Source organism: Coregonus clupeaformis, chromosome 16 (assembly GCF_020615455.1).
Source record: "Coregonus clupeaformis isolate EN_2021a chromosome 16, ASM2061545v1, whole genome shotgun sequence".
Lineage (NCBI taxonomy): Eukaryota > Metazoa > Chordata > Actinopteri > Salmoniformes > Salmonidae > Coregonus > Coregonus clupeaformis.
The window spans coordinates 10194969-10212104 of NC_059207.1; the positions used below are offsets into that span (position 1 = coordinate 10194969).

The 17136-nt window shown below is 41.2% G+C and overlaps 1 protein-coding gene across 3 annotated transcripts; it reads left to right on the top strand.

Moving 5' to 3' along the window:
- Positions 1 to 652: 652 nt before the first annotated feature.
- Positions 653 to 17136, top strand: LOC121584406 (AP-3 complex subunit sigma-1). 3 transcript variants are annotated; one of them, XM_041900252.2, is made up of 7 exons: positions 653 to 991; positions 6358 to 6449; positions 7714 to 7825; positions 7985 to 8056; positions 8864 to 8971; positions 11160 to 11201; positions 16697 to 16782. In XM_041900252.2, the coding sequence occupies exons 1-6, from the start codon at positions 923 to 925 to the stop codon at positions 11193 to 11195; spliced, it is 489 nt and encodes a 162-aa protein (XP_041756186.1). In that variant the 5' UTR covers positions 653 to 922; the 3' UTR covers positions 11196 to 11201; positions 16697 to 16782. The 3 variants fall into 3 exon arrangements, with proteins under 3 accessions (XP_041756186.1, XP_041756184.1, XP_041756185.1); XM_041900250.2 differs by lacking the exon at positions 11160 to 11201 and having other exon boundaries at positions 662 to 991; positions 16697 to 17136; XM_041900251.1 differs by lacking the exons at positions 653 to 991; positions 11160 to 11201 and adding an exon at positions 6151 to 6234 and having other exon boundaries at positions 16697 to 17136.

Genomic DNA, 17136 nt, shown 5'->3' on the forward strand with positions numbered 1-17136 from the left:
ACTTACTATGCACTGAATGGAGCTGTATGCATTATACAGAGTGATGCTGAAGTAAAGACTTTCTAATCAACATGACCTTGCTCTTGTATAGAATAAACACCATACAAAACACATGCTCAAAGGGATATTCAATGTCTGCTTCTTTCTTCCTTTTTTTATCCATCTACTAATAGGTTCCCTTCTTTGCGCAGCATTACAAAACCTCCCTGGTCTTTGTGGTTGAATCTGTGTTTGAAATTCACTGCTCGACTGAGGGACCTTACAGATAATTGTATGTGTGGGGTACATAGATGAGATAGTCATTCAAAAATCATATTAAACACTATTACTGCACACAGAGTGAGTCCATGCAACTTATTATCTGACTCGTTAAGCGATTTTTTACTATGGAAAAACATATTTAGGCTTGCCATAACAAAGGGGTTGAATACTTATTGACTCAAGACATTTCAGCTTTTCATTTTTAATTAATTTGTCAAATTTAGGAAAAACATAATTCCACTTTGACATTATGGGTTATTGTGTGTAGGTCAGTGACAAACAATATAAATGTAATCCATTTTAAATTCAGGCTGTAAAACAACAACATTTGGAAAAAGTCAAGGGGTGTGAATGCTTTCTGAAGGCACTGTAGGTGGTAGATGTTGATTTTTGACTAGTCAAAAGAAACGTTTGCAATCTCAGTTTGACCCACCACGGCTGCTGTAGTTGGAGGTAGATTAATGGTTTGACGTGGAGTAAAGTTATTTCCGCAAAAACTGGATGGAGAAACGGCATGTAACGTTAGTCTGTTTGCCGTAATTTGAGCTAGATTGAGACGGATTAGAATCGGGTCCCAGGTAGACTGGGTCGGTGCTGGAGGGTTGACAACAGTCATTCATAGACTGATCCCTTTTTTCTCCTCCTCATAAAACAGAACAAAATGATTAAAGCCATACTAATATTCAACAACCATGGGAAACCTCGGCTTTCTAAATTCTACGAGCATTACGTGAGTATGCAATTGTTTCGAATCTGCTGTAGCTAGCTAGCATGCATATAACAATGTTAAGTTATCTAGTTAGCTATTGTTTGGGCTAATTCATTGCACCAATATTATTGCAAACAAACAAACAAAGTTAGCTAGCTATACTGTTTTAGGTGGTGTAATTTGTGACCTGACTGGCTTGTTTACGTGGCTAGCGATGTCATTGATCTTGATTTGGGATATCCTATATCAGACTGAGCAACATTGTTCTTTTAATAATTCAGAATGTGTAGGAATAGCTATCGTTTCACACACACAGCCTAACTACTGGAGTTTGCAATAATAATAGTTTGCAATAATAATGGTGCAATGAATTAGCCCAAACAATAGCTAGCTAGATAACTTAATATTGTTATATGCATGCAGGCTTTTCCTGTCTCCTAACAGTCTCATGCACAGATCACTGAGGTATAAATGCTTCGTGTTCGTTCTGTCCTTCCAAAGGTGTTTACGTCACATGACACGCCGATGTTCACGTTATTTACTTGTGCTCCTGCCAATCAATCAATGAATTCCTCATCAAAATAGTTTTTTGTGTGTAAAAGATGAACATGTATTACTGGTCACAGGTTAGTAGACAAAGGGACAGACTAGCTAACCATATAGAGTCAGATTATAGATAACGGTAACATAATTGTGCTGAGACTCAGATTTTTCACATTTTGTTACCTTACAGCCTTATTCTAAAATGGATGAAATTGTTTTTCCTCATCAATCTATGCACAATACCCCATAATGACAAAGCAAAAACAGGTTTTTAGATTTTTTAGCAAATTTATTCAAAATAAAAAACTTTAATCACATTTTCATAAGTATTCAGACCCTTTACTCAGTACTTTGTTGAAGCACTTTTGGTAGCGATTACAGCCTTGAGTCTTCTTGGGTATGACGCTGCAAGCTTGGCACACCTGTATTTGGGGAGTTACTCCCATTTATCTCTGCAGATCCTCTCAAGCTCTGTCAGGTTGGATGGCGAGCGTCGCTGTACAGCTATTTTCAGGTCTCTCCAGAGATGTTTGATCAGGTTCAAGTCCGGCCTCTGGCTGGGCCGGTCAAGGACATTCAGAGACTTGTCCCGAAGCCACTCCTGCGTTGTCTTGTCTGTGTGTTTAGGGTCGTTGTCCTGTTGGAAGGTGACCCTTGGCCCCAGTCTGAGGTCCTGAGTGCTCTGGAGCAGGCTTTCCTCAAGGATCTCTCTGCACAATTGGCCCAGCGTCATCCGGGTTAGGGGAGGGTTTGGCCGGCCGGGATGTCCTTGTCCCATCGCGCTCTAGCAACTCCTGTGGCGGGCCGGACAAATGCACGCTGACGTGGTCGCCAGTTGTACGGTGTTTCCTCCGACACATTGGTGCGGCTGGCTTCTGGGTTAAGCGAGCAGTGTGTCAAGAAGCAGTGCGGCTTGGCAGGATCGTGTTTCGGAGGACGCATGGCTCTCGACCTTCACCTTACCGAGTCCGTACAGGAGTAGCAGCGATGGGACAAGACTGTAACTACTAATTGGATATCACGAAATTGGGGTATACCATTAAAAAAAAAAAATAATCTCTCTGTTCTTTGCTCCGTTCACATTTCCCTCGATCCTGATTTAGTCTACCAATCCCTGCTGCTGAAACACATCCCCACAGCATGATGCTGCCACCACCATGCTTCACCGTAGGGATGGTGCCAGGTTTCCTCCAGACGCGGGCTGTCATGTGCCTTTTTTACTGAGGAGTGGCTTCTGTCTGGCCACTCTACCATAAAGGCCTGATTGGTGGAGTGCTGCAGAGATGGTTGTCCTTCTGGCAGGTTCTCCCATCTCCACAGAGTAACTCTGGAGCGCTGTCAAAGTGACCATTGGGTTCTTGGTCGCCTCCCTGACCAAGGCCCTTCTCCCCCGATTGCTCAGTTTGGCCGGGCGGCCAGCTAAAGGAAGAGTCTTGGTGGTTCCAAACTTCTTCCATTTAAGAATGATGGAGGCCACTGTGTTCTTGGGGACCTTCAATGCTGCAGACATTTTTTGGTACCCTTCCCCAGATCTGTGCCTCGACACAATCCTGTCTCGTAGCGCTACGGACAATTCCTTCGACCTCATGGCTTGGTTTTTGCTCTGGCATGCACTGTCAACTGTGGGACCTTATATAGACAGGCGTGTGCCTTTCCAAATCATATCCAATCAATTGAATTTACCACAGGTGGACTCCAATCAAGTTGTAGAAACATCTCAAGGATGATCAATGGACAGGGGATGCACCTGAGCTCAATTTCGAGTCTCATAGCAAAGGGTCTGAATACTTATGTAAATAAGGTATTTATGTTTTTAATTTTTTATACATTTGCTAAAATTTCTAAAAACCTGTTCGCTTTGTCATTATGGGGTATTGTGTATAGATTGATGAGGAACATTTATTAAATCAAATTTAGAATAAGGCTGTAACAAAACAAAATGTGCACTGTACATATGAAATGGGTAAAACAGTATGTAAACATTATTAAGGTGACCAGTGTTCCATGTCTATGTACATAGGGCAGCAGCCTCTAAGGTGCAGGGATGAGTAACCGGGTGGTAGCTTACTAATTGATAGATCTACCTGGACTTGTTACTTCTGTGAACTTTCATTATCCTCCCTCATGAAGGAGGGAAATTAGAAAATATCTTAAAGATATGTGGGGTTTTGGTCATGGAATTTCAAGGCACAAGGCAATGTTTCTTAAACTTACAGAAGGCAGAACAATTTATTCATAACGAAATATGTGTTTATTAGTTGGCAGGGGTCTTTACTTCAACATTATTGTGTTTTGATGTATTTCTAATATCTTTTAAGACTTTTTCTGGTAGATGTTTTCTAAGACCCCATTTCCATCAGTTTGACCAGAAATCAAAGCCTTTGCTTACTCCAAATGTTTAGGATGGAAAACAGTTGGAAAATGTATATATTCCAGGGCTTGACATTAACTTCTTTAGTCACTTGTCCTTCGCATAAGTAGGACTGATTTTCTCACTTGTCCAGAAATACAACATTTATATATAATTGTATGTTGCAAGGAACCACTTTACAAAATAACATTAATTATTATCATTATTAGCCTATTACGATAGAGCAGGGGTGTCCAACTAATTCCATGGAGGGTCTAGGCCAGGGTTCTTCAATTCCGGTCCTGGAGGGCCGAAACACTTCTCTTTTTTATTTCTATCTGGTAGTTAATTGCACTCACCTGGTGTCCCAGGTCTGAATTAGCCCCTGATTAGAAGGAGAGGATGAAAAACAGAGGTGTTTCGGCCCTCCAGGACCGGAATTGAAGAACCCTGGTCTAGGCCCTAGAAAACCAGGTGAGGGGAGTTCCTTACTAATTAGTGACCTTAATCCATCAATCAAGTACAAGGGAGGAGTGAAAACCCGCAGACGCTCGGCCCTCCGTGGAATGAGTTTGACACGTGCCATAGAGCAGAGTTTCCCAAACTCGGTCCTCGGTCCAAACTCGGGACCCTCATCAAGCTTTGATTATTTGAATCAGCTGTTTAGTGCTAGGGCAAAAACCAAAACGTGCACCTGGGGGCAGGGGAAAACCGAGTTTGGGAAACCCTGCCATAGTAATCAGACAAACATGTAGGATACCCTCTGCCGATTGGCTTCTTTGCATATTCAACCCTGTCTCAAAATACAACACTGCCACTTTAAGGATCTCCTGGATGATGGTTGGCCACCCTTAGTAGCCTATAAAATATTGCAACATTACAATTACAACCAAATACTGTTTGTCTTCATAAATTAATTCCCTCATTCAATGAATCAGGGATCAAATGACTAAGGTAGGCTACTTCAAAGCAAGGTAACTAACAAATACATGTTTATCTATAACCTTGTAAGGCTAAAATATTCAGGTTTCAGGGGAGGTATATTGACAGCATGTGAGTTATTTGTCAATTAGGCTATTCTAAGAATATTTTTAACGTTGTCAGAATTACATGGCCAATGTTGAATAGAAGGGAATCCCAGCACTCCATTAGTGGCAGATTTATGTCTCAACTCCCAATTTTGAGCGCTTGAGTAGCGGTTTTACAGCAGGAGTATGTATCATTGCTTTAGTAATGCACCCGTTCATCAATTGCACATCGGAGTGCCGGTGAATAGATTTTTAGGACATCGGATGTTGACATTAATACATGCTAAAAGCTGAATAGTTAGCTACCGAAATAAGTAGCCAGGCTACACAATATGTTTTGAATTGGTTATGTAGTTAGACAACAGACTATCATTTTTATAGGTTACTTGCTGCTACAATCTGTCTCCCCTCGGCCCCACTTGCACACACAGGTGATTCACACACCATGACTTTGCACCATGATTTTCATGACCGTACCCTGTTTGCTGACCACAAATGTGCTATAACTGGGTAAAAAAAAACTCACATTATCAAGGAATATCAGCAAATGTGCACACTCTCCTGCCTGTCAATGCAATGTAGTTCTACTCCGATGTGCAAAAATTGGGAGAACAATGCACAAAACATGGCATCCAGAGGACACTGATCCAATTTCTGATCCGATTAATTGTTTGATGTTGTGATTTTTATTTACTTGACCATCTCTATATTCTGCTTGCCAGACAATTTTAAAAACTTGTCCCGGACAAGCGTAAATGTTGAGCCCTGTATGCCTTAATTTCTCCAAAATATAGACTCTTAGCTTTCATTTGACACCCAATTTGACATGCTCCTATGAACCACACATGTTGGTGCTCATGGGTCCTTTCACATGGAAATTACCTATGTTTTTTAAATGTAATTTAGGCAAGTATTTTTTTCTCACTTATTTCAACAGGAGAGTTGAAGCCCCCCCCCAAAATAAAAAAAATAATGAATATTGACAGTAATATATGCTACTGCGCAATATTGCCCTTTTGATTTTCAGTTCCTAGAGCGAGGAGAGTGGGTGTCTAGATGTTTAGCGGAGTGAAGAGTAGGTTCCTGATAGCAGGCTAGACCAGAGTTTCTGTGCTTGCATTGGCATGGAGAGCTCTCTGCTATGGGCCCTCCCCCTAGTCTTGTGCTTCATGTCACTTGACTCATTTCACATGATCACTTGAAGGCATTCCCTTTCACTGCAATGACCTGACCTACACATATTTCAGAAAGAACATTTGCATGAATATGTGGACACTGGAAAGAGTATGCAGTGAATGTACTGCCACTTTTTTTTAGGTTATGAGTGGGGAAAATGGCAGTCGGTAAACTATCAGAACAAAAGATTGGATAGTTTTAAGCATAAATGTCGTGAAGACCTGTACCGAAAGCTTTACATTTTTGTTTTCCCATGCACACTGACTGTATTTGTCATTTCTGTTCCACAGAACGAAGACACGGAACAACAGATCATCAGAGAAACATTTCATCTGGTGTCCAAAAGAGATGAGAACGTCTGCAATTTTCTAGAAGGTGGAATGTAAGAGATTCATTTTAAGACATCATCAACTGTACTGAAATCCATAAGTGTTAAGATGAGGCTTTGTCTTAACATTTCCTGCTCGTGTCACAGTGAAATGCATATCCTTTCAATTCCATGTAGACAAATACAACCATTTGAGCTGATGATGTAGGCTACTCTACAGAACGCTACACGAATAGAATCAGCTTTTCGTGAGGCAACAACACATGACAAATTGCACTGCATGGGAGAGCTATGGGAGAGAGGGAGCCAATCAGATGGTGGCCAGCTGAGGAGAGATCAATTGGATCATTATGAAGAGTTGAATATTCATTCATGAAGCAGTCCCAGGTGTTAGGCTATTGCATTGTGGAACCTCCTCTCATTCAACAGAGACTAATAGAACTGGGGTGTAAAATGTTTTGCAACTAAAAACGTATTAGAGAAGTTCAGGTTAGTCTCCTTCTGTTTCTGCCCATTTTCCTTCTGTTTGGTTCCTAGTGAACACACCCCTGGGATCCCTGCTATATGATTGTTTCTACTGTTGAGTCCCATCAACAAATATGATGTTGCTCAAGCAGCTCGACCTTCTACAGACTCAGGTCAACATGCTTTTATCAGGCCTTACAAAGATTGGTCAAGGCTTCTCGACTTGGCTTGCACTTAAAGGAAAACTCCACCCCAAACTATCCTTTGAAATTTGTTTCGTTAGTCCATTGTTAATGCTGCTGCTGCTGAACTGGTTACTTGTTCATAATACCAGCATGTTTGGCTGTGTTTCATGTCATGGAATGTGTGCGTTGAGAACTTAACATCACACTGACTGGCGTTTCATTAAAGGATCATTGTGTTGACAACTATCCCATGTGTTGATTGGTGCCATGTGTGAGTGTATTTCCCTTGTGGTGTGGACTGTTGTTGTGATATAGAGGTGAAGTACTAGGAGACTGCTGAAGTGTCAGTTTGCAGTGTAAGCACACTGGGTAGATGGCTTGTTGCATTGATATCTATTAACCAACCTTGGCTCACTTCCACATGCATGCCAGTGTTCACAGATTGCAGGCAAACACACACCAGCTGGGGTATATTTACTAGACGCCAAACAGACTGAAACGGGGAGGGACCTAGTTTTTTTTTTTTTTTTTTTCCTTTCCAATAATAAACGCTAGTTTTCCTTAAAACGTTTTCCGTTGCAAAAGTTTTGCTACGGTTTGCACTAATGAATACACCCCCGTTCAGAGAACTTTTCGATTGTCCCCTCATTTTGTTTTTGTGTCGTCAGGTTGATCGGTGGGTCTGAGAACAAGCTAATCTACAGACACTATGCCACGCTCTACTTCGTATTCTGCGTCGATTCCTCGGAGAGCGAGCTTGGCATCTTAGACCTTATCCAGGTAATGTTTCTAAAGCCTTGGTGGATAATTTTTTGTTGTTGAACTATGAACATTTGGTGCCACCATCTTAGATGGGCTAGTTGTTGGTGGACGTGTCATTGGAGTAAAACAAGGGCCAACCTATTACACTGTTCAGTGAATGTGATAGTCTTTCCACAGGTGTTTGTGGAAACACTGGACAAATGCTTCGAGAATGTCTGCGAACTTGACTTAATTTTCCACGTGGACAAGGTACAAAGTATTTTATCAGCTATATCCTATCAATACACCCTTCATTTTAATATTTCCTATATCGAACACCGGCATTTGATGTTCACAATGAATCTGTGACTCCCCGTAGACACTGACTGTGCCATTGTGTAATTTATTTAATATAAGACTGTCTAGGTGACTTGATCTCCCCTGTGATAACGCTCGGCCCTGCTGGCTCGTCTTAAGACAATCTATTGTCAATGTCAATATCTAGCCAAGTCTGTTGCAGCAGAGCAGGATATTGCGGTACTTTCTGCACAGGTTGCCTCGTTTCACGCAGGAAGATGCCATTGATATTCATGTATACACAGGGTAATATGAGCAAAGAGAAAGCAAGATAACTGTGACAGCAGCAATCTATAACCTAGTCTCGGAAAACCCAGACGTAGGGCAATGGCACTGGTGTATGCAGGAACATTATTAATGGCCAAAGCAACCCATCTGCCTAGTGAAGCGAAGCAATCTACATAAAACAAACCAATTATAAATGGGACTTGGTGTGATTTATGTTTGTATATTGAGTGTTTTTACATGAGATAAGGTTGCATGTATATCTCTCATCAGGTCATCTGTTTTCAAAGGTTGTTTATCTCCTGTTCACATTTGTTTAGCCTCTTTTAATATCTAACAATAATAAATAAGGGATTTTTTTCTTAGACAATGAAATACTTATTGAAATTGATCCTGTAGGTTCCAGAACCCCCCCCGTCTTTGGGTTACAGCAATAGGATGTTTTCTCAGTCAGAGAATAACCTGTTAATAGAACATCTTCTATTGAACCTGCAGGTCCACAATATACTGGCAGAGATGGTGATGGGGGGGATGGTGCTGGAGACCAACATGAATGAGATCATCACACAGGTGGACGCCCAAAACAAAATGGAGAAATCGGAGGTAAGAGTGGCAGTACTTCTTTAGGACTTCCTATACTCCAGGTATGTGGAGGCATGCGTGTATGCTGGACCCTGCATGCCCTTCCTGTGATGCTCCTGATAAGTGTTGGCGCTCCACTGCTGCACCACATAGAAATACATTCTCTTCCTACCTACCCCCAAAGATATAATCATCATCATAAAACACAGATTGTCTCTTCTACCGAATGTAAATGTACACATTGTCCAATGCATCTGCGTGATCCTGATCCTCAATCGCCTCATTGTTCGTCCCACTCTACAGACTGGAAATGTCCTGTTGGCGCATTTGCTTAAATGAGGGGATGGTAGCGTTTGGATGACTGTTGAATGGTTAGTTGTGGTCATTTTGATGTTAAAGTTGTCCTGAGCGGATCTTTTTAGCATCTGTGAGCTGATATCCTGTCGCTGAGTTGTCCATGATATTAAGGCCTAGATATTGCTTGGTTCTCGTGCAGCTGTTGTCACTAATGAATTAGCAGATCTCTTGGAATATAGTCTCTAAATTTCACCATTCCTGAAAACAGATTGTTACAGCCAGAGACAATTTCATGGAATCATTGCCATTTGCCAATGGCAGAACAATGCCATCATGACTTAGACTTGGTGTATTTTAAATTGACACACACACACACAAAGTTCTCTAGTTAAATAAACGAATATGAAGCGAAATATTTCAGAAAAGCCTAAAATGTTTATCAGTAAGTTCTTTTGATGAGATATTTGGTCAGGTTACGTTTGCTTGGCTGTTATTGTAATGTAGTGCTGCTACACTATAAGGTTACACGGTGAGACTCTAAAGGCCATGGATGTGTAACTTGCTGTTAAGTTATCTTTGTTTCAAATTGGTGCTGTACCATTGGCTAACATTTTACAGATTTTACCTCACTGTAGCAATGTGGCTGTATCTATGGAAACAATGCTTTGGTAACAACTTTAGGCTGCATTTTGTGGTTGATCAAATGGAATCATTCTTGACAGATGTATTGTAAGCCGAGTTTTGACTGTTCAACAAACATCAGATCTGGTCCGTCTTTTCCTTCTTGGACCTACCCTAGACCGCAGTGTTCCTCATAGTCATAATCATTCAAACTTCACCACCAAACCTAATTCAGACACATAAAGAATGATGTAAACTAAATAAATTCCTAGCAGTGTGTAAAAAATCGTCAACACAAATTGGTGAAGAATGGATTTAGTTCACTTTCACATGCTCAACCGGCTCAATGTAAAACATCAGAAGTATTTCTATGACTTTGGAGGTGTTGAGGCCTCTCTCAGTTGCGTGTCTATGAATGCGGTCTACGATAGGTCTTTTCACGTTCTATTTATACTGAACAAAAATATAAACGCAACATGCAACAGTTTCAACGATTTTACTGAGTTACAGTTCATACAAGGAAATCAGTGAATTTAAATAAATTCATTAGGCCCTAATCTATGGATTTCACATGACTGGGCAGGGGCGCAGCCATGGGTGGAGCCAGGTCCACCCACTGGGGAGCCAAGGCCCAGCCAATCAGAATTAGTTTTTCCCCACAAAAGGGCTTTATTACAGACAGAAATACTCCTCACTTTCATCAGCTGTCCGGGTGGCTGGTCTCAGACGATCCCGCAGGAGAAGAAGCCGGATGTGGAGGTCCTGGGGTTGGACGTACTACCAAATTCTCTAAAACGATGTTGGAGCCAGCTTATAGTAGATAAATCTCTGGCAACAGCTCTGGTGGACATTCCTGCAGTCAGCATGCTAATTGCACGCTCCTTCAAAACTTGAGACATCTGTGGCATTGTGTTGTGTGACAAGACTGCACATTTTAGTGGCCTTTTATTGTCCCCAGCACAAGGTGCACCTGTGTAATGATGCCATTTAATCAGCTTCTTGATATGCCACACCTTGGATTATCTTGGCAAAGGAGAAATGCTCACTAACAGGGATGTAAACAAATTTGTACACCAAATTTGAGAGAAATAAGCTTTATGTGCGTTTGGAAAATTTCTGGGATCTTTTTTTATTTCAGCTCATGAAACATGGGACCAACACTTTACATGTTGCGTTTATATTTTTGTTCAGTATATACAAACTATAATTACTCTGATCTGCTTTAACAACATTCCTCATTCCTCTTTTTCCCTGACCATTTCTAGTTCTTTGCATTCTTCTCTCTTTACAGATGTTTATCTTTCAGTCTCCCAGACAGGACAGGTAGACACAGGTACTACTACATTTCCAACCAAGTACTGTAACCTCCCAAATTTACACTATATCTAGTTCTCCATAGGCTGACCGCTTAATAGCAAAACGACGTCACTAACATCCAAATCTTTTACAGCAGACCCAACAATTTATCACTGTTAGAGTAATGAAACCCCATATTGCTTAGCCACTGTTAAGGAAATCGGTTAACATGATTCAATGATCATTTGAAACTTCCATGTATGGTGATAGTAAATCGTTTTTAATTAGGATGACAGGGACTTGATATTGCACCAATACCAACGTTTCGGGCAAACTAGGCTTAGCCATACAGAAGTGTTTGTCAATAAATGCAGGTGGGCAGTTTTTTAAAATCTGGTCCCATCATAGCCCATATAAAAACGTTTTTACAGCTGATTTATTACTATGTCATACACTACAACTAGGGTCCAGAGTTGGTTAGGTTAGCCTACTACCAGATCAGGAAAAATGCTGGGCCCCAGGAAAACAATTCCCCCCCACCACTCTGGGACCTGTGGTGCCACCTCTGTAATCACCACACAATGTTACAAATGAAAAACCATATCCTATGTGTGTGATCTACATTTGTTTTTGGTGGCAGGGATGGGCTTCCATAGTTTTACGTGGCTCAGTGCAGCCGGCAGCTACTGCAAAATTTTCAGAATGTAACAGGCTGTTACTGCGATTTCAGGTAACTCAACAAAACTAGTCTCAAATATTAGGAACATGTCAATACATTTCAGCTGTTTCAAAAACATTGCTCCGCTATTACCATTTATACTGTAGGAGTGTTGGCTCAACGAGACAATTCTGTTTACACTGCCCTGCTTCAAGTGGGGGCAACTGTCGGGCGAGTGTCATCTCCAGATGTAGCGCGAGCAACGTAGCAAGTACGCAAGTTTACATGCATACGTGTAGCCGACTGTATTTTTACCAAAAGTCTAAGTGTGAAGAGCAGTGGAGGCTGCTGAGGGGAGGACGGCTCATAATAATTGCTGGAACGGAGTGAATGGAATGGCATCAAACACACAGAAACCATGTCTTTAATGTATTTGATACCATTCCACCGATTCCGCTCCAGCCATTACCATGAGCCCGTCCTCCCCAATTAAGGTGGCACCAACCTCCTGTGGTGAGGCTCTAAGAGGTGCAATTATACTGTTCACCTGTCTGGTCTGGCTTGGTGTTTGTGTCTGTAACAGAGAGGTCTCGTCGCAATTTCGCAGGTACTGAAAATTCAAGCCAAACCTCGCTAGGTTGCTAGATAGCCAAGCACAACTCTGCATGCTCTGCATGTCTCTATTGGTTCTTGTCAACATGTTCTGCTTTGCTGCCCTATAACTCGTATCAGACTGCTTTTATGACATGTGTAAACCACTGTTTACATACATGAAATGTGTGTTTTACCTCTTGGTGTGTGACACATCAGTGTTTATTAATCAACAGACCACATCCCAAGCCAGTCATTTGGTTTCCCAGGCAGTCACAGCTCAGTGCTGACACAGCAGTAATGCCTGTTTGGGGAGATCTGTGGAACATAGTTTTAGTACGGCGTGATTCTTAAGATATATATGCGTGACTGAGTACTAGACCAGAAACCTAGGCAACTGGCAAGGAGCAAGTCTAATGTGTCTCCCTTGAGTTGTTACATATAGTTTAGGCTATACAGTATGAAGTAGTTGACTGGCTGCCAAGGTTGGTAAAAACCCAGGGCTCTTCTCGTTTGAGGACAGTAGCTACTCTGTATTGCCACTCAACTTGAGAGCAGCAAAATGTATGAAGGAGACTTAAACTGACCTCATGTTTTTAATTACAGCGGATGAAATGAGAATCCTGTGTACATCAAGGGTTTCAAACCGGTTCAGGGAGCAGAACCGGAAAATAACTATATTTTTCAAGGAACAGAATCAGAACCGGGAACGAAAGTGATCTATACTATTCCGGAACAGAACTGTTATTTTAAAAGCATGGGAACCGGTTAATAATGTTATTTTACGTTCCGGGCAACAACAAAAAACGCAACAAAGCGCCAGTATCTGCATGCCAGCCTAAAATCTTTGCCAGTGTGTGCGCGCGTGTGAAGGCTACCTGTCCCTGCCCCTCTGAAGCATAGCTATAAGCCTATTGACGTTACAAGCGTGATTCAGAAGATAGGGAGAGGTTTTTAATTAGAGAAGAATGGATTTACTTTTTCAATGCTAGTTAGGGATACTATAGTTATCACATTTCACATTGGATTTATTAACTACAAGAAGGTAAGATGTGTTTTTAATTATGGTGCTGCTCTGCACACACAAGCTTGTTAGCGATCTAGCATCTCTGGTCCAACGTTAAGCCAACTCTGAAGTTCAAAGACTTTCAAAATTCCTCCATAGAAGACGCTCCTCCGTAGGTATAATTCTTTATTTTGTTGGTCGGAACATTGGAACGGAACTTAAAAAATAAGGGTTCTGTTCAGAAAGAAACCATTGAACAATTATTTTTGAAATGGCTAAACAACTGCTTTAAACAGCTAGTGATCGCTACAGATTTAATATTTGTAACCGGTCCTATGGTAGTTGAAAAGTGAGACCTTGTTTTACTAATTTTCACACCTAGAAAGTGTAGCCTAGTAGCTAGAAGCTGTTTTGAATTTTAATGTATGGGTCTGACTGTTAAAGATTCTGTGGGTGGATCTCTAACAGCGGTGATTTTCAAAAGCAATCCCTCAAAATCTAGGGATCAAGAAATGTTATTCATAGCAAATGTCCATTACTTATTTTGCTATTGACATTTCAACCAATATGTTTCCGTATCTCAAATTATATTAGATAACCTTTTTATATCGTTTTCTATTGACCAATGCTTTGAAATTCACTGCTTTAGAGTGTTTCCTCCCTCCTTCAGTATACCATAGAGTAGACACCTTGTTGTGACGTAGTATTACACCAATTCCCCACATGGTCCATATCATTGGGTAATACCATGGAAATAACTCACAACATTGAATAGCTGTCGCTTGAATCTTTTATGTACATTTTAATAATCAAACATTAGCCTAGATTGAACAGTCATATTTTGCACTGAACCTTGTCACCCCCCGTTACCAACTAGTAAGTCCTTACCTTACCGTGTGAAGAGTTGTTGCAATTGTAATAAATTACACTATGTCTTTGAAAAAGTTCCTAAATGTTTTAATCAGTAAAACATAGTCTGTTGTTTATTGTACTTCAGGAATGGTCAGAAAAAGGTCTACGAAACTATTATGAATTGTAATAATGATGTTATTTCACTGAGAATTACTTAAGCTGTAAGAAATGTACAGTGCATTCGGAAGTATTCAGACCCCTTGACTTTTTCCAAATGTTGTTCTGTTAAAATGGATTAAAGGAAGAAACAAATCCCTCATCATTCTACACACAATTCCCCATAATGACGAAGCAAAAACATTTTTATTTTTGCAAATAAATAAACTGAAATCACATTTACATAAGTATTCAGACCCTTTACACAGTACTTTGTTGAAGCACCTTTGGCAGCGATTACAGCCTCGAGTCTTCTTGGGTATGACGCTACAAGCTTGGCACAACTGTATTTGGGGAGTTTATCCTATTCTTTTCTGCAGATCTTCTCAAGCTCTGTCAGGTTGGATGGGGAGCGTCGCTGCACGGCTATTTTCAGGTTTCTCCAGAGATATTCGATCGGGTTCAAGTCCGGGCTTTGTCTGGGTCGCTCATGGACATTCAGAGACTTGTCCCGAAGCCACTCCTGCATTGTCTTCGCTGTGTGCTCAGGGTTGTTGACCTGTTGGAAGGTGAACCTTCGTCCCAGTCTGAGGTCCTGAGCGCTCTGGACAAGGTTTTCCTCAAGGATCTCTCAGTACTTTGCTTCATTCATCTTTCCCTCGATCCTGACTAGTCTCCCAGTCCCTGCTGCTGAAAAACATCCTCACAGCATGATGCTGCCAACACCATGCTTCACCGTAGGGATGGTGACAGGTTTCCTCCAGATGTAACGCTTGGCATTCAGGCCAAAGACTTTCATCTTGGTTTCATCAGACCAGAAAATCTTGTTTCTCATGGTCTGAGAGTCTTTAGGTGCCTTTTGGAAAACTCCAAGCGGGCTGTCATGTGCCTTTTACTGAGGAGTAGCTTCCGTCTGGCCACTCTACCAGAAAGGCCTGATTGGTGGAGTGCTGCAGGTCTGGAAGATTCTCCCATCTCCACAGAGGAACTCTAAAGTTCTGTCAGTGACCATCGGGTTCTTGGTCACTTCCCTGACCAAGGCCCTTCTCCCCGATTGCTCAGTTTGGCCGGGCGGCCAGCTCTAGGAAGAGTCTTGGTGGTTCCAAACTTCTTCCATTTAAGAATGATGGAGGCCACTGTGTTCTTGGGGACCTTCAATGCTGCAGAAATGTTTTGGTACCCTTCCCCAGATCTGTGCCTCGACACAATCCTGTCTCGGCGCTCTACAGACAATTCCTTTGACCTCATGGCTTGGTTTTTGCAAATCATGTCCGATCAATTGAATTTACCACAGGTGGACTCCAAGTTGTAGAAACATCTCAAGGATCATTAATGGAAATAGGATGCACCTGAGCTCAATTATGAGTCTCATCGCAAAGGATCTGAATACTTATGTAACTAAGATATTTCTGTTTTTTTATTTGTAAGAAATTTGCAAACATTTCTAAAAACCTGTTTTCGCTTTGTCATTGAGGTATTGTGTGCAGATTGATGAGAGAATAAAAAAAAATCAATTTTAGAATAAGTCTGTAACGTAACAAAATGTGGAAAAAGTCAAGGGGTCTCAATACTTTCTGAATGCACTGTATATGAGTGAGCAGAGTAAATCTTAGCGTAGCGTGATTTCCATTAGGCCGTCTGATATTGCTCTAGTTAGTTTCCCAAGACACACAGCCTATATAAGACATTTTACTTCAGTCACATGCCCAATTTATGTTTTCTAAATTCTATAAACATTCTATACATACCTATAGCTTCATTTCCTCCTCATATCAAAATACATTTTTTCTGCTTTACCCAATTCTCTCCTTGCATTTGTATCCTTATGGGTCCTCAAGAATTCGGTGGGTTCACTTTTCAAGCAATGCTGCCTCTGTCTTTAAAGAAAAGTAAATTTAATATTTGAAGATCAATGAATGTAGCACTGTTCTCACAGTTGATTCATAATTGGCCCTGGTTGTGATGTAAATCATAAATGAACCAAATATTGCATGTGCATATGAAGCTAGGCGTTTGGATGTACATTTGCACATATGTCTGTTAGTAGTCGATGCTTTGCATTTTGTCTGGTGGTGTCTGTGGTGCTGTGTGTTTAGTCCTGTGGGGTTGTGTGTCCCTGTCCATTGTGAGTGTCTGGTGGTGTCTGTGGTGCTGTGTGTTTAGTCCTGTGGGGTTGTGTGTCCCTGTCCATTGTGAGTGTCTGGTGGTGTCTGTGGTGTCTGTGTTTCTAGGGATTCTTAACTGCGTTTTATTTATGTTTTGTGTGCAGGCTGGTATTGCAGGAGCCCCTGCTCGTGCTGTGTCCGCTGTAAAGAACATGAACCTTCCCGAAATGCCCAGAAACATCAACATTGGAGACATCAGTATAAAAGTGCCAAACTTACCCTCCTTCAAATAGCCGGCAAGACCCACCGTGCAGAAGTCGACCAATGTTTACCATGCAATTTGTTTACCAAAATCCAAACAAATACCAACTTTTCTCAAAAATCATGAAGGTACTGTGTGAATTTCTTTTTTTGTTTCCCTGTTTTTAAATGAATGTCATCGATGTGGCTTTGTTCTGTTTGAGAAAATTAAGTATTTATTTATTACATTCCTCTACCCTCACTGGAGGTGTGCCCTTGGAAATTCATACTTTAGTAGTGGTTTGTAAAACTTAACAGAATATTCTTATATACAGTATATGATGCACAGGAGGTTGGTGGCATC

Excerpts from the sequence above, each read along its gene's own strand:
- LOC121584406 (XM_041900250.2), top strand. The coding sequence starts at position 923 with ATGATTAAAGCCATACTAATATTCAACAACCATGGGAAACCTCGGCTT. Across the intron at positions 6,450-7,713 it reads AATTTTCTAGAAGGTGGAAT|GTTGATCGGTGGGTCTGAGA; the intron begins GTAAGAGATTCA and ends TTGTGTCGTCAG. Across the intron at positions 8,057-8,863 it reads TAATTTTCCACGTGGACAAG|GTCCACAATATACTGGCAGA; the intron begins GTACAAAGTATT and ends TTGAACCTGCAG.